The 17,880-nt window shown below is 46.5% G+C and overlaps 1 protein-coding gene across 1 annotated transcript; it reads left to right on the forward strand.

The window, feature by feature from the left end:
• The first annotated feature begins 17,080 nt into the window (after positions 1 to 17,080).
• On the forward strand, positions 17,081 to 17,476 carry CEND1 (cell cycle exit and neuronal differentiation 1). Its single transcript, XM_074998551.1, has one exon. The coding sequence runs from the start codon at positions 17,081 to 17,083 to the stop codon at positions 17,474 to 17,476; it is 396 nt and encodes a 131-aa protein (XP_074854652.1).
• The last annotated feature ends 404 nt before the right edge of the window (positions 17,477 to 17,880 follow it).

Genomic DNA, 17,880 nt, shown 5'->3' on the forward strand with positions numbered 1-17,880 from the left:
CAAGGCTGGGGCCACTCTAACTTACCCTGGGAGCCAGGCAAGCCTGAGAACACAGGGCAATCGAATGACTTAAAGATACCTTCAGCCATTCCATATCTGGCCCAACACCATACAGCTAGATTCATCAATCACATTCTCCTTGTTGATGGCTGGTGTTTACAGCCAATGATGTTTTATGTTTCTGGTAGTTTATGGGAGTGTCCGTTCAGTAAACCATACCTCAGGAGTTGATGCACTCGGTCAGATCTTCTCTGGGTGTAATTCAGTGTAGCTTTACATAGAGGTCAATGGAGCAATGCTGCTGCTTTACACCAAATGAGGATCTGGGCCACCTCGTTCACTTTTGCTCACAACATGGGGCCTACTTCTCCTCACTATTCTGCTGCTCACCTGCCCTGTCGAAGAGAAGAAAACCATATGAACATGAAAGCAATGTTTGAAACAATCCCAGATGGGTTTGATTTCATGACTTGATTTTAATGCTGTTTGTGCCTGGGCTGAGTGTTTGTCTCTTGTGTGAGCACTGTGGAAAAAGAAGGAAACATTCCCTTATGCGTAACAGAGATGGCAGGCGCTATTCCTGCAGGAGCAACCCTATTGGCTGAGAGGGTGACATCAGTGAACAAGAAAGCTGTGTAGAACAAGCGTGCAGCAGAGTTTTCATTTCCCAGCTGCTGAGAGGGATCAGTTCTGTGCATTATGCAGCTGCAAAACCCCAACGCCCACCTTTCCCAATTGAGCTGCCTGTGGTTAATTGCCTAAATCCATCTGTATCTGTCTGCCGGTGGTGAGCTGACAGTCCAAGCTGCTGAGCTCTTGTGGTTCCTGTTGAAATGTTGGCCCAACTTGTTCTGAATCCCACCATGCTCCATGCGGTCCCATCACAGCAGGAATCCCATGCACACAATTTCACGCTTATTAAAGCAAACAACCACGCTATCCCTGCAATGCACAGCACTCTGTGCCAGAGCCCTGGGAACCTTAAAAATTAACACACTGAGAATTAATTATCAGGGTAAAAATAGGAACTAGCAGCCTTACTACAGCCCACCAGCCTGGCTGGAGGTCTAGGAAAGGTTTGACAAAAGGTTCAGCAGAATGTCTTGGGGTAGACCCAGTATTGGTTTGTTCGGGACTGTCTCTGCTTTTGCCAGGAAAGAGGGAGCAGGATATGCCCCCAAACCTTGCATTACTGCAAGTGGGTCAGGCTTGGGCTGCCTGGATGAAAGGAGGAGGGGAGGGAGCGTGACAAATCTTGAATAAGGGACCTAAACACAGAATAAATCCAGCATAAAGGATGCACTACAGCCCACCTTTCTCCTTCTTCCCAACACAAGGTAAACAAAAACACCTGCACCTGCACAGACTGCAACAGAGAGTTACATGCACATGCAGCTGGTGAGCTTTCTCCATCCTTCCTTAACAAACTGGTAGTCACACAGCCACTCCCTTGGGAATCTTTGTTCCCTTGAAAATCCAGATTGTCCACCCGCTATTCCCCCAAAACATGCACATGCTCTGTCCCATAGGAATCCAGTTTTATATGACAATCCATATTGCAATGCAGCCCCAGCCCCCAGCATGCATACATGGGAATCTGTTTTAAAGTGGGGATTCAATTCTGACAATCTGCATTAATCCTATCCTGTCCTCCCCACTCCCACTTGCACACGCGCACACTTAACATGCAAGATGCTGTTTTATTGAACAATCCAGTATGATGCATCCCATGTACTCCTCACCACCCCAAGCTGTATTGTTCACTGTGAAGTATTTAGTTTTCTGCAAGTACACCTAGGATTCTACACAGGGAGAGAGACTGCAGCAGCTGGCAGCAGCTCAGTGCTCTGCTGTGGGCAGAGCTCCTAGCCACAGACTCAGTCCCAGTTGGAGCAATCAGCAGGTCTGGGAGAGAAAAGGATTCCTGGGGCAGTGACTCAGACTCTAGTTTCTTGAAGGAATAATGAGGACCCAGGAGACTGAGATGCCCACTCAACTTCTCCATTGGCCCCTCTCTCTGCCAGTCCTCAGCTTCCCTTCTTCCCCCAGCATCCTGGACCCTTGTCGCCTGATTGGACCGCCCACTCTCCCTCCCATCAGCTTCATGCGGTCTGCAGTGATGCATTGTGGGAAATTCCTGAGGGTTTTTTTTTTTTCCCCTCTTCCTTCCTCCCTCCCTCCTCGCTGCGGAACAGACAGCTTTCTTGGTGTGACTTGTGCGAACCACAGTCTGGGGAAAGAAGGTAGGAGCTGCTGCTTTTCATACCTTGGCCTTCCACATGTGCCAGAGCAAAGGAGGGAGAGAAACACGCCAGCTTGAGTCTGTGGAAGTCTTTATCTGTGTGTGTCAGGGGCAGGATAGATGTTAGTGCATCCATGCAGGTGAAAGAGAGTGTGACATCGGGATCTGTCTGTTAGGGGTGTGTACATGCTCATTTCTGCAGCTGTGTGGGGAAAGTCATGGGATTGCTACGCCAAATGCAGTTGAACTGCTAGCTATTGTTTCTATTGATACATTTGTCTTTACCCACTCAGGCAGAGCAGCCTGGCCAAAACAACAGTGAATGCAAGGGGAGGGCTCACTCTGAATGCCTTCCATTACAAACCTAGCAAGCCTGTGGCATGCCTTGCTCTATGAAGGTCAGAGAGTTAGGGGAAACATTCACCCATGTGTGACTGCTGCATTGCCTAAAATCCAGATGGACAAACTGCGTGGCTCTGGGCCACTTGCTTATGGTTTTCAGCAGGTACTGCTATTGCATAATTACTGCTGTGATTGTTCCCAAGAAAGTCCGTTGTGATTGCTGGGGGAATGTGTTCTAAAGCAAGATTAGAAGTGGAGAGTAGCAGCGGCATGCTGGAAATGTATTTACTTAAATAAACCCACCGAGGACTAGAGTAGGAAATCCGTTTCTTTTTAAACCTGTAATAGCTACTAAAATATCTTCAACAGGGAGAAGAAAATGGAGACCTTTTAAAAACAAATCACCAGCTTTGTACAATTTTTTTTAAGTCTTAATTGGGTTATTTTGTTCGTTCCCATTTGCATTCTGCATGGAGGGTTTCATTTCTCTTTAATTAGTAATTTAATCTTGCAGGCAGGATGCTAAAGAAATAAAGGCACTTTGAAATTCCCATCTATTCAATTAGTTATTGACATTTTCCTGCTCAAAGGAGGAAAAAGAAAATCCTGAGGATTTCTGTACTGAATTGTGCTTGAAATAAGCATGTGTCAGATTGTACCAAAGAAAGGGAGGTGGACTAATGATGCTACCTAAAATAGAGCGTCCTTTAAGCTGTCAAAGCAGGTTAGAACAAATGAATGGGACGCAGCAAGGACACAGACAAAGTTGGAATTACATAGTCTACTGGCTGCATAGAGGCATGGATATACTGATCATTACAGGGGAATGTCACTCAATTTAAATACATATTAATCCTAATTCCTCCCATCTAGTTCCTAATGGATAGTTTCTAGAGTGTTTTAGGAGAGATGTTTATATCTAGTCAGACATTTTTACTTCCCCTTTTGGTCTGTGTATCTTCACCATAAGTGCGAAAATACCTGTTGATTTTAGTCTCTTTGCTTCTAATTAAACTGTACGTGCACATCTGTGTAATCCTGGTTCAGATGGAGCCCAGGAGTAGGTAGGGAATAGTTACTATCCATGAGTCAATGCCATTCTGCACAAATTTCTCCTGCATGGGGACAAAAGGGGGCAAAAGCTAGGGTGTGCTCACAGCTTTCCCATCAGAATGGAAGGGGTTGGTGTAGGGATGACGTAAGGAGAAAGGGGAGGGATTGAGACGACTTGGTCTATTTGGTGGATCTCACTCTTAGCCATCTAAAAGTTTGACCTTCATGGTTTTGACCTTCATGGTTTTCTTTCTTCTTTACCTGGTGAGGGGCCTGGGCCAGGTTATTCTTTTATCCCAGCTGCTTATTCTTCTACCTCAGTAGAGACATGCCAAAACCACAGTTCCACATCAAGGCACAATGGCCTGTATTCTGTTGGTCAAGCCTCTGGTTGAGAGTCAGAAAATCATTCCAGTCAAGACTGGGGCTACTTTATAGATAAGTGTTTGTTATCGTTAACACAGAGTGATGAGGCAATGGAGGCCAGTCCTGTGCTCTTCAGTAGATCCTTTGCTGGTATTAGCAATGGATGAGAGGGAGAGCAAGTCTTTTGTTGCTTAGCTAAGTAAATCACAGGTGTGCATTGCTGCGGCCCCTCCCAGGGGGATGTATGCTGTTCTCAGCAATCAGGCCCAGCGTCCATCTGAATCGATAGCTGCAGTGGCTTCATCAGCTTCAAAGGCAAAGTGACAGATTTAGGCCTGTGTCTGTAATTCACAGAATGTAAAATTTGGGATATTGTTTTGTGCATTCAAAAATCACCTGTCCAAGCTCTTTGTCTACCACAGCACAGCAAACAGGGGAATTGTTGGTGACACAGACAGAGCATTATATGGGCTATTAAGCAGAGAACAGAAGGGACTCAATATTATGAATGTTAATAAGGTAAATAGAGCTGTCAGAGGCATTTTTTATTATTATTTTGCAGTATCAGAGATTAGCCGTCCCCTTTCTCTTGTCTCTGCTTCACTGTACGTGAGAGGGAGAAGAGGCTGCTGTTTTACAATCAAGAAGCAGACCTGAGGGCTAGGAAGGACTTCATGAAGGGGGATAAAGTGTTGTCAATCCCCTATTCAGGGTTTAGCACATAGGGAAAATATCATGAGATCAGTCAGAGAAGTAGCACACAAGTGAATCTGCGTATAGCACACAATGCACTTGGCAGTTTATTCAACAAAGGAGCTGAATCCCATTTTTGCAGAGCTTTGCCACTGATTTCAAAGGGTGCAGGATCCCAATTTCTGGGGTACTCATTAGGGTGTGGGAACAATTTGTATTGTGGGAGTGCTGAACTTTGTAAATCCTCTTTCTGAGCAAAACCATTTCAAGGTGTGGAGGAGGGATTTGTCAGCACCCACAGTGCCAACACCTGTGAACACCCCACCATCTTGACTGATGCCCCAGAGATCTCCCAGAGCTAGCAAAAGGAGCAGCTGCAGCTGAAACTAGAGAGTCAGGTCCTGTAGCATGGAGCTGTAACACATTTGTATGCTCTATGAACAGAATGCTGAGCATAATGCTCAGCGATCCTTGGTAGGTTACAATTACATCAGCACTGCAAACCCATTATTGAGCAGAAAGTCTCCAGAGCCTGTCCCTTTCAGGCTCATGTACTGCCTGAGAGGATAGTTATTCCGTTTGGAAGCTGCCAAAGGAGACTATGGAGCAGGTGTCATAAATTCTGGAGAGCAGAGGTGAGCTTTGCCTGAGACTCTGAGCACCTCACTTTCCATGCTCAGCAAGAGGCCCTTGAGGGAAACAATGAGTGGAGTCAGATGCAACATGGCATGAGGCTAGAAACAGGAAGGTGGATCATAGGCAGCACAAAGGAGGATTTGCAACCTAGACTGATCTATTAAATCAAGACTGAGAGACCGTAAATGGCCTCTAATGGGCAATAGCAAAGGAAAGCTGGGAGGTGACTCAGAAATGGGCTTTGTGATATCGGTGGCTTCTCCATTCTCCCCGGTGAATTGCGCCCTCCTGCTGATCATTTGCAATCCAAGAGCACTTACATGCAATTTTTTCTCCAGGAGTACAAGCCTGAGATGCAGATGCCTGTCTGGCACTGGCGAGGACTGGGGGAATGGTTGGGTAAAGCGTGTGCGTCTGTTAAATAAGCAGGAGCAATCACTGTGCATCATCAATGATGCTGAAACTATTTTTGGAGTGGGGGTGCTCAGCTGCATCCCCCTCCCTCCCTTTAGATTGGTTGAGATCAGGTTGCCAACTCTCCTGAACCAGATTCCATTGCTGCAAAATGTCTGGTATGTCCAGTCCAGGAAAGTTGGCAACCCTCACGGCCACATGCTAGGGCAGAGCTGGTGGCAGCTGCGGAGCCTTGGGCTGGCTGTGGGACCCTGGGGCTGGTGAGACCAGTGGAGTCCATGGCAGGGCTGGAGGGACCCTGGAGAGGGAAGGCTGCCTGGAAGCTGGGAGCCAAGACTGGTGGAACCAGCAGCAGGGCTGGCCCCCAGGTGCGGGGACAGTGGGTGCAAACCTAGAGATGCTGTGGCAGCCCCAGCCCCCTTAGATCCTTTGCCTATGTGCATAACGGAGCCTGGCAGGTAACAGAAAAAGCTCTGTGGGATGAGACTATTGGCATAATGTGGGGGTGGCTCAGTGGTCTAAGTCTCAGGTTTGCATTACCCAGGCTGTGACCAGAGGTGCAAATTTTAACAGGGCCCATCCAATTCCTCTGGGGTCTCAGGTAGCTAAATGGAGCTCCAGGAGAGTAAAGCCTTTAAGATGAGATGGTGAAACATCCATCCATCTCTATCTTGACAATTAAGGTATTCATAGCAGTTTTCTTACCATTCAGAGCGTAATCTGGCCAGACCTTCTTGCTCCTTCTTGCCCATATGGCTGAGTAGCATGGTGGTAGCCTGGGCAACATTCGCCCTATAGAAGGAATCAGTTGCGTGTTTATGTGTAACTTGCCACATTTCTGGGGTTGATACTGATGTTGATAAAGATTCTTTGTCATGTGCCTTTGCCTGCCTCACCTGTACTCTGCCCCACTAAGCCATCTCCTCTGGGACTACTTCCAACATTTCACCTCTCTGCACTGCCTAAGGCAGCCTCCATTTTAAAACAAATCAACCTGGGCAACTGTTTCTTTCGCTCCTCCAAATTCTTAAACTATTATAGCACTTCAGGGTCCAGGATGAGCTATATTCAGACCTGATCCAAGGACAGGTTTAAGATCTAATATCTCATGACCCTGAATTTCTGGAGATTTTCCTTGGAAAAGTATATATGCAGCTTTCCAGGATGGGCTAAGGACATTGATTCTATCTGTGAGAGGCCCCAGGATATCTGATTTTAAGGTGATAACATGGAACTGGGATGTCAAAATCCACCATAAGTGAGTACCCAAGATGTGTGGCAGCAGTGAATTGGGTGCCTTCTGTAGAATTTGGTAAGTACTTAAAGATGCTACATAGGCTACGTCTACACTACAGAGATCTTTTGAAAAACAGCCTTCTGGAAGATCTCTTCCGAAAGAACTTCTTTCAAAAGAGAACATCCACACACAAAAAGAGCAGATCAAGAGTGATCTGCTCTTTCGAAAGAGAGCATCCACACAGCCCCTGTTCTTTTAAAAGAATGGGCCAGGGATTAAAAACTCAGGTGCTATGAGGACTGCTCTTTCAAAAACAAAGGACCCAGGGAGCATCTACATGTTTTCTTTCAAAAGAAGGCGCTCTTCCTGAAACAGGAGTGGAAGAACACTTTCACAAGGAGCACAGCATTCTTTCAACTTAATTTTGAAAGAACACTCTGTGTGTATCGACAGTCCGCTAGATATTTTGAAAGCTCTCCTTTTAAAAAATGTTATGAAAGAAGTTGTTAGTGTAGATGCGGCCATAGGGAATGGGTCTATAGAAATCTAAACTATTGGGTTGGTAATTTTGTTACATAGTCATTTTTCATAGTCTTAGGAAGGAAAGTAAGTTGAGCTGAGGCTGCTTTTTGGCATAATTATCTACATGGCAAATATACATTTCATGTCCCCGGGAGACCTGGAAGGATCATTTACTGCTGATACGATAGGAAATAGCCATCTTATGTTCCCTAATTTTGTCTTCCAAGTGACAGAGTACTTAAACAGTGGAACTCCAAATCTTCTCAGATTAGCAGAGCTAAACTAAGAGCTTCTTTGTGTCAAAAAGCAAGGTTATAACAAGATGATGAAGGTGGAATTCTGTTTCTGAGTACACCAAGAGCACCCAAATCTATCAGATAGAAGACACTATATTTTAGAATTTAAAACAAAAAACAAAAAAGAAAAGAACAAAAGTAAATTCTCCATGAGAATACAATGTGTGCTCCTCTTTTGTATAGACTGTAGCCATTCTGAAAATAAAATGGCGGCTCTCTCAATCTGCAGAGAGAGTGCTTGATCATTCGAAGCTGCAGTATGCGTAAGAACAGCCATACTAGATCAGACCATGGTCCATAACACCCAGTATTCTGGCTGGCAGGGGCCAATGCCAGAGGCTTCAAAGGGAATGAACAAAACAGGGCAATTATCAAGTGATCCAGCACCTGTCATCCAGTCCCAGCGTCTGGCAGTCAGAGGGTCAGGGGCACCCAGCACATGGGACTGCATTCCTGATCATCCTGGCTAATAGCCATTGAGGGATCTGTCCTCCAGGAACATATCTAAATTCATTTATGAGCCCATTTATACCATTGGTCTTTGCACTCTGCCCTGGCAATGAGTTCCACAGGTTGGCTGTGTTGTGCAAAGTAATACTTCCTTTAATTTGTTTCAAACCTGCTGCCTATTAATTTCATGGAGTGGCCCCGGTTTTGATTTTTGTGTGATTGAGTAAATAACACTTCCCTATTCCTTTTCTCCGTGCTGTATCATGATTTTATAGACTTCTGTCATATCCCACCCAAGTCCCAGTCTTTTTAATCTCTCCTCACACGCCAGCTGTTCCAGAATCTTAATCTTGTGTTGCCCAGTTCTGTACATTTTCACACCCCTGTGGCAGCAGGGATTATTAATCAGAACAATTAAGGAAATTAGGTTTGTGCAAACAGAATGCTTCAAGTATGATTAAGCAATTCTACTTTCTCTTGATGGAGCTGTGGCTTTAAAAGGACCTGGTTGTACAATATTCAAGTGTAAAAGCTGCTGTGAGGATGTCCAGGACCAAAAGCATGAACTATTCTGGCTTGAGCATATCGGACACATTACTCTGACTGGTAATTATGGTAACCCCTGTGGGCAAGTCGCTTTATGGGCACCGATCCCACCCTCTGGATAGTTGCGGGGGCCTCGGGGAGACGCTGGAATTGCCTGGGCAAATATATGGTGCAGCAGTGATAGTGCAACTGTGACATGGAGGCGTCTCTGGCGAATTTCCCTCTTTGGCTGTGACGTGAAGTAGTTGTCGCTTATTAAGGAAATTGCTAACATCTGATACTCAGCACGGCAAGGTGCAGAAATACTTGCGTGAGATGTCAAAGTAGGGGGTTTAAAGCAGGTGGCAGAATGGCAAAGGACTCCTAAATAGCTCCTCAGAGAAAACTGGCTCAGCAGCGTCAGCTGTCTCTGCTGTCCCGGTGCTGCTGTTGTGAGTCTCACCCAACCAGCTTGGGCGAGGGTGGCAAAGGTGCAGATGTAAATGTGTGCTGGATGGATGCGCTGCTGAGGCCTGTCAAGGAGAGCGGTGAACAGAGAAGGCTGATGTATGCTGTAGTTCACTTTATTACTTTTATTGTCCAAAACACAGGAGGTCATTAAATATAGACGGGTGGCATGTCATTAAATATAGATATCTTTTGGGTAAGATGGGCCTTTCGCCAGTGCATTACACAGAGACACTTTACATTAAGTTTTTTGTCACGTACACAATAATGTTACCAGACAAAGGGCGTAAGCCTCAGAACTACCCTCATAAGACAGGTAGGAGTTCATCTCTTAGGTTTATAGCTCTCTCCATAGCCCCCAACACTGTGGTATCTGAGCATGTGCCAACCTGCAATGTACAGTCACTGTTTATCCAGTATTTGATCAACCAGAGCTCTCAAATAACTGGCATAACTCTCACACCCCAAGCCATGACGTCACTTCCCCTTCTTACACTGGTGGAGAGCAGAACTGAGCACACCAGCAACGTCCCGTGCCTTGGGGTTGGCCTGCTCAGTTCTCCCCTCTCCTGCCCAGTGTCCACCACCCAAAGCAGCTCCCTGTGCAGTATGACCATATGCAAGCCCCCTGTCACCATCTTTGCGTGTCTCCATGGCTCCAGCAAGGTAGGGGCAGTGGCTGAGAGTGAGCCAGTGCTTGGGTGCAGCAGGAGCTGAATGTCGTTATGCGGGGGGGCAGGCTCTGACTCCCGCCTGTGCCTCCCCCCAGCTGCTCTCTATTAACTGGACTATTTGAACATCCAGCAACCTCCTGGTTCTGGCGTCTCGGGTAATGAAAGACTTTATTGTACTTTTTCCGACAAACAGCCCCATGGCGTAGGGAAGTGCCCAATCCTCTTTTGCAAATGGGGACCAGTGCCACAGAGCGACAAAGTGTCTTCCGGCCAGTGACACGGGAAGTCTGACACAGCAGGGTTATGAGCCCAATTGCAGGCTAGGACCTGGATCATTGGGCCATCCTTCCTCTCTCAGGAATGGCGATTTTAAGTGACTTACCATGAAGGCCAGACATACTGGAACCCATTTGTTCCTGGAGCCCTGTCCTCTGCTCAGTCCTCTCAGCCATTAGCCATGGGCTAAGGTAAGAACAATCAGAGCCCAAACTACGCCTATTGACCCAATGGCAAATTTCCCATTGATTTCAATGGGAGCAGAGGTAGGCCCTCTCTTGTCTTTGGTCATTTTCAGACATTTTAATTTCAAGCTCTCTTTATTTTGGGGACGATGCCCTGATTTCAGCAATCCACAGCCAGCAACTAGTCTAGCTGACTCAGTCAAGCCTCTCATTTAGCTCAGACAAACCAGGGTTTGTCAGAATGTCCAGTGGAGGTGATTTACAGCACAGTATAAATTGTGGCTTTCTGCGTTTAAGGGCGTGCACCTGTGCTCTACAGCCAAGGCTAATACCCAGTGCAAATGAAGCCTCTGAGAGGAGTTACAGTTGAGGCATAGTTGAGGTGAGGGAGTCCTAGCAAAGCAGAACAAAGGGCTATTTGTTTTGTGCATGGGTTGATGGACACAGTGGAGAATGAGGCCCTCTCTTTTTCCACCAAGCACAGTTACCATATAAGCTCAGCTCCTCCACAAACCGGTTACTGTCTGTTCATTTCTCCCCCATGCAACGTGCCCTCTACCATCTATCCCCTGCTCTGGAGATAGCCCCTCTGCTCTGAGGTCTCACCCTCCCTGCTCAATCTATGCAGGGCACAAAGTCTGAATACTTTTCCCTGATATTCTTTGTGTTGCATCTCCAAAGTGGTGCAAGTAAGTGGATTTTGGGATGCTAATTTTTCATGTGCAAATTGTGTCCTTAAAATGGAAAGAGGCTGTTGGAAAATGTGATGGTTTGTGCCTTAGAAAGTTAGCTCTGATATAAAGGAAGGCACAGATACTGCAAATGGTTTCAAGGCTCCCTTTGGGATTTGAGAAGCTATAGAAGATGAATGGGTGTTTTCAATGCTTAGATGGTACATAGGTCTCTGCCCAGGGCACTTTTAAGCCCATACTTCCCACTCCAAGTCTTCTGTAGCTAATGGTGAAGGTGCTGAAGAAGACACAGCTCGGTTTTAATTTTTGGGATTTCCTGGAAGTGTAGGGTCAGATCTTAGCAGCAATGATTCAGCAATTCATCCTGCCATAGAAGATAACTTGACTTTCTTGCATCTTAATGTAAAGAGGGAGGGGATTTTAGGGCTAGATCTGTGAAACTGAGGTCCTTCCAGGAGACTGACAAGCCTATGAGACTCTATAACAAGAGCAGGAGTTTGCTCTGCTGTGCTTAGACCAAGTCCCACACCCCCCCGCTCCCCATCTTCCAATGCCATGCAGCACACTGGGCTTTGTTCGCTGCTGTGTTTCAGCTGTGCTGTATTGACCTAGGCCCCAACCCTGGATCGTGCACCCATATGTCACCCAATGCAGAGTCAGGGCTGTAGCCATGCTCCTCTTTGGGAAGAAGGTCCTTCTAGTTTTAATGATACCAGTGATTTAGATTGTGCCTCTAGGTACAGCCCTGAGCAAAAGTTGCAGTAACCCAGGAACAGTCCTGAGGAACTGTGATTCAAAGACGTTGCTCGAAGGTACAATTCCTCTCTCACTCCCTCAGGGGTCATGATTTATTGCTGATCTCGACGGGAAGGAAATTATACTGCATCCTTCCAGAGCTGACTCAGCTGCTCCGGCCAGTAAATGGAGGTTCACCGAGGCTCCAGTCATTCCTGGCTCCCCTGCTCCAAAGAGTGAGGAAAAGCTTTTGTAGCTCCTAACTTCCATGTCTCTGAGCCTGAAGTCAGGGAAGCCCAATTAGACAGTAAAATGGTGGGGAAGGGGGAATGGGGGGTGGAGCTCTTAATCCCTTGTCCTGGTGCGTAATGCAAGTCAGTGTCTACCCCGTCACGTCCATGCTCTCCCATGCTGAAGTGAATGTGGCCTACTCTAATTTGAATTTGGGGCTATATGGAATTGTGGTGTATTGAAACTTGTAGGTACTCATTTCAGATGTTCCTAGACCTGTTGGCAGAGAGGGGGCTCTGTAGGGAAGCGTGTGATCCGGGCCTGCTCAGCAACCTTCTTTGCTTTCTGTGTGTTTTTCCTGAATCCTAAGGCCTGGTCTGCACTGAGTCAAGTCAATTATGACTCTCAGGGGCTGTGACAAATGTGTGCCTTGAACACCCTTAGGATGACCTCACCCCTGGTGTAGGCATGGCTGTGTTGATGGAAAGATTCTTCTACTGACCAAGTTACAGCCTCTCAGGGCATGTCTTCACTACTGGGAAGATCGACCCGGCTGCAGGTGATCTTCTGGAGTTTGATTTAACTCCCCTAGCAGGGACGCACTGAATCAAATTCTTGGGATGCCTGCAGTGGCACTGGTACTCCTGCCCCTCATTAGGAGTAAGTGAAGTCGATGGGAGCCCACGTTCCCGCCGACATCCCTTAGTGGAGATGGCACAGAAGTCCAAATTAAGGTAGGTTGACTCTAGTTACATGATTGACTTAGCTGGAATTGCGTACCTTAATTCAACCCTCTGCTGTAGTGTAGACCTGCCCTCAAAGAGGTGGATTAACTGTGTTGATGGAAAAACTCCTTCTACCATGGTAAGAAGCATCTACACCACACTGCTATGGTGCCAATTTAATCAAAGAAATATAGTAGTGTTATGCTGCAACCTTCCCCGAAGCAGATTTTATGTTTATCTCGCTTTCCTTTTGTGTGCTGTAACTACAGCAAGAATAGAAACAAAATCCATGCATTTGGCAATGTATGAGCAGTAGCCCATTCACCCAGCCCCCTCAGTGCATTGGAATGGAGATCCCCAGCTGAGGCTAAGCATGGTACGTATTGCAGTGTCTACTCTGCCCGGCAATTATGCCTGCTTTTATTTCTAGCCTAAAATTAGCACAGAGAGTATAATGAGGCTTGGAGGTAGAGGGGAGAAAACAGGCCTTTTATAATTCTGACACATTACGGTAAAGCCTACAGTGACTCATCCATTCTGTTTGCTGCAGGGTGGATGCATCTTTCATCTGCACAGACAGAGGAGGCAGGAACAGATTTAGTTTCTAATCGTCTGGGGGCTCAGGTGTAATTGTGTGAGCAGGTGGGGTGCTGGGGAAGAGTTTATTCCTTATACGAGCCCTGGTACATGGGCTGGAGTTAACTGTTACATCAGGAGCACTGCATAACTCCTACTGCACTGACCTTGAAGAAGCTGCAGCATCAAGGACTGGTGCTAAAGTCTTTCCGGAAAGGCAGAAATTTGGAAGGGGTTTCTTTTTTTCTTTGTCATCAGTGTCATTATCTCATCTCCCTCTTTACAGATCCTTTTCCCAAAGAAAGATGCTAGGAAGCTGCTTTCTTGACAGATCAGCCCCCTTGAAACAGCACTGGTTGTTAGACAAAGGAGTAATAAAGAGAAAAGCCTATGCGTTGCACAGGCTGTTCTCAAGCACAGTGAGCTGTGTAGGAGGCAGAGAAAGAGCTGGAAGGGGGAGAGATGGATGGAGAAGCAGAGCCAGAGAGCGAGCTGGATATAATAAGTGAAAAATTAAAAAAGAGGGCAGCTGAGGAGCAGGTAGCTAGAGAGAGATGAGCTAGGAGGCCGAGTGAGAAAGAAGAAAGCCAATGACAGCTTGAGAGAGGGAGGTTCTGAGCTTTTCTCTCTTAGGTACATGCTTCAATTTAAGCCCATTGACTTCAGCTGGACAGCACAGCTCCTTAAAGTGAAGCAGGAGCTGAAGTGTTTTGCTGGAGTAGGAACAAAAGAGGAGGAGCTAGAGGTAATGAAGTTCTCAGAAAGGCTATAAGCCAGCTCAGTGGACCTCAGGTAGCCTGCAACTCAGATGGTGGGAGAGCATTTAAAAAGGGGGGTTAAATTGTTTGCTTGTGAGAGAGGAACACAGCTCTCCAGCATGTCTGAGGGTGGTTGTTCTGAGCTGGGAGACAGAAGGGCAGCACATGAGCCTGTAAGCGGATACACAACTGACTCCTACAAATTACTGCTAGCTCTGCTGCAGGCCTCATGTAGGGTATCCGCTCTCTGAGGCAAAAAGGGCCTTTCAGTCTCCAGGCTGCCCTGTTCAGCTGGCTGAACCCAAGGTCTGAAATGACACAGGGCATTTCTTTGAGGTGGGCCACTTAGCACTTTGTGAAGACAGACTGAAAACTGCCTGCTGGTTGTGTTAGTCAAAGAAAGGGCAACGGGAATAACAGGAATGAATATATGTATTAATTATATTACAGTCTTACCTCCAAAGTCCATCTGAGAGCTGGGGCCCATTGTACTTGGTCCTGGTGAGATTCTGAGCTTGCCCCAGAGATCTTACAATATAACTAAACAATACAGAGCAAGGATAGGCACCAGGATAGATTAGGAACCGACAGAGATCAAATGATTTACCTCAGGTCACACAGGGAACTGAAGGCAGAGCTGAGGCCTGAATCCAGCTGTCCTGTGTCCGTCCAGTCAGCCTTGTGATACTTTTCAAACTGCGTCCAACTAAATAATCCTTTTATTTGGTAGAATTCAATCGCAGAGAGATTCCAGACTGCTCTAGCCAGGGTGTGTGTGTGTGTGACTGAAACCACTACCTAGCCTCATCCCATTCATGAGTCGTTCCACACAGGTTTGGTTTTCAGCAGGAGAGAAGTTTTGTCCTGAGGGCAGCTGATGCCAACCCAGGGATCTGTGTGCTCCATTTATCGCCCTGCTGCAGTCGGGCAATGCCCTTGTGGCAAACCGTCCACTACGTCCTGCACATGTTCTAGTCAGTCTTTCATAGCAGAAGAATATTGATTGTGTGGGGGCCCCACTGTGTACAAAGCATCAAGTGCAGCCAGTCTCTTCCCGTTCCTCCTCTCCAGTGTCTCACGTTTGTGTATGTCCGTGTCTGCCTCAGAGTCTTCATCTCTCTGATGGTTGCTTCGGTTCTGCACATACCACAGCACAATGCGTGAGGTGCTCACCATACTCGCCACAACAGTCTGAAGCAGTCTGAGCACTGTGCCAGCCTTGCAATGGCACCTGCGTGGTTATGAAACAAGGGTGTGAAAACATTTTTTGCCATTGTTTTCCAAAGGGAGGAGGAAAAGAGAAAGGCTGTCTGGCATGCTGATGACGCACACAACCACCCCCGGCACATTCTTGTTCCAGCAGACACTGGGACAGAAACCCTCCGTGCAATGGGGCAGCAGGAACTGTGGGATAAATACCCACAATGCATTGCTGACAAAGTCAAAGCTGGCAACCCGAATGGGGACACACACCGTTGACTTCATGTGCCAATGTGGACATGCACCCTTAACGTTACAAAATCGACCTTAACAAATTTGACCTAATTTCATCATGTAGACATACCCCATGTGGCTTTATTCCAGCCTGGCTCACTTTAGGGGTGGAGGAAAAGTGGTAACTGTTCCCCAGAAAGGGCGAAGTACATTGAACATTGCACATAAATGTCCCCACTTGCTGCTGCCCCTTAGAAACAGGAGAATGAAAGGATTTTAACTCCTGTCCCCACATCGTTTGATAAGATTTTAGAACTCAGAAGGTCGTCTCAGAACAGAAGTGCCACAAACGCAGCCATTGGACTGGGGAGGGTTCCATGCAAGCCTCTTCGAAGCAAGCTGTGTTAATAAGCTCATCTTTCACTGAGCTGGCAGAAAACTCTCCGCAGGAGCCTGGAGGTGCTGAAGGTCAGCAGGGAGATAATGAAGAGGCTGCTCTGAGCTGATGGCTGCCTCTCATTTTCTTATCTCCCAGGTGCATCACACTGTTGTGCAAAATTATATTTTAACCTTTTTGAATTTCTTTTATTGATTTACATTTTCATAATGGCAGGAAATTATGGCTGGGTCAGACAATGAGGGGGGAGGTCAGACAATTATTTAATGACTATAGATGCAGCGAGTCTAACGGTTAAAATTTTGCAACATTAAAACAAAAATTATCAATCACACATATGAAAGCATATAAAAATTTTCTTTAATCACTCTCTAATAATCATAGACTCATAGGACAGGAAGGACAGAGAAATCACTAGTCCAGTCCCTGGTACTCCTGGCAGGACTAACTATTCTAGATTATTCCTGGCAGCTTTTTGTCTAAGGTGCTCTTAAAAATTTCCAGTGATGGAGATTTCACAAGGCAATTTGTCCCAGTGCTCAACTATCAAGACAGGAAGTTTTTCCCAACGTCCAATGTAAGCCCTCAGCTTATGCCCACTTGTCCTGTCCTCAGAGATTAAGGAGAGCAATTTTTCTCACTCCTCCATGAGAGCAATAAATTCTCTCAATAAGTTGTGTTTTTCTTACTTCGCTTATTTGTAAATTTTGAGTATTACTGATGGATTTATTTTTGTAGTCTGTTTTTCTGTATGTGATGAAATCAATGGTTACTACCCTTTACTGATAAAACTCTACTCCTTCAAAGCACACATATAATGAAAGGACAGTCACTGCCCCAATCCATACAGTTTGTCTACAGTTTTACCACATCCAACAAGTAGAGTGGCTCTGACTGTAAAACAGCTGATCTGTCTATCATGCCGTGCATCCTCTTCACCCACTTCTCATTTCCTGTTTGTTCTTCCAGGTTCCGTGTCATGTCCTGGTGAAATATTGGCTACGTGAGAAGGTTCCTGGGACGACAGCTGCAAGAGGATCCATTTGAGGTCAATCCATCAGCCTGTCTAAGTGAAAGCAACGTGGGTACACACAGCTTGTAGCAATATTCTGTGAAGGTCAGGTCAGTCCCACCCCTGACAGCACTCATCGGGATGGAATCTAAAGGAAGCACCCGAAGTGGAAGCAAACCTGATGCCAAGACCTCCAGTTCAGGAAAGCCAGAGAAGCCCAACCCTGGACCTGCTATTAACACAGACAAGAAGGAAACACCCTCCAAGGAGCAGCCTGCCCCTGTGGCCACAACAAAGAAGACAGCCAGTGACGCCACTGCACTGAATAACCACAGCAATCTGAAACCCAGCCCTGCGGGCCCAGAGGCACAAGAGTCCACCGGCCAGTCCCCTGACTCTGAGCATAAGGGAGATGGTGCAGAGGAATCGTCAGGGAGTGTCTTCAACAACGTGAAGCCTTTGGTCATTGTTGGAGGCATGGTGGTGGCAGCCATTGCTGTAATTCTTGGAGTGGCCTTCCTAGCCCGGAAAAAATGAAGACTGAAAAAGGGCTGGGAGAGAGAAATATAATCAACTGTACAGTTCCTTTTGAAACAAATGCATGCAGTAAATTCTATACATAGGTATACATATATCTAGAAAGAGCTAGCTAGGGTAACTACAGCACCAACAACTACTCCAGAAGTCTTGTTCCATGGGAGCCGTGCCAGTTTGACCCAGCAAGGGTACTTCATGCACTCAGTGTGTTCTTTTATGTAATATAACTTGGCTTGTACAACTGTGTATAGCTTACAGCTTCTCCTGATCAGTGTAAATGACGGTGTCCCCTCCCCGCCCCCATGCTGTACTCCAGGAGACTCCACACTTGGCCATAGTCCCAGCATTTCCAAGCAGAGGTGTTCAACATCCCATCCAGAGTCCTTGCTTTATTTACTTTGATG

This window comes from Carettochelys insculpta, chromosome 6, assembly GCF_033958435.1.
Source record: "Carettochelys insculpta isolate YL-2023 chromosome 6, ASM3395843v1, whole genome shotgun sequence".
In the NCBI taxonomy this organism is placed as follows: domain Eukaryota; kingdom Metazoa; phylum Chordata; order Testudines; family Carettochelyidae; genus Carettochelys; species Carettochelys insculpta.

What these genes read in the sequence shown, in the direction of transcription:
- CEND1 (XM_074998551.1), top strand. Translation starts at nt 17,081, where the DNA reads ATGGAATCTAAAGGAAGCACCCGAAGTGGAAGCAAACCTGATGCCAAG.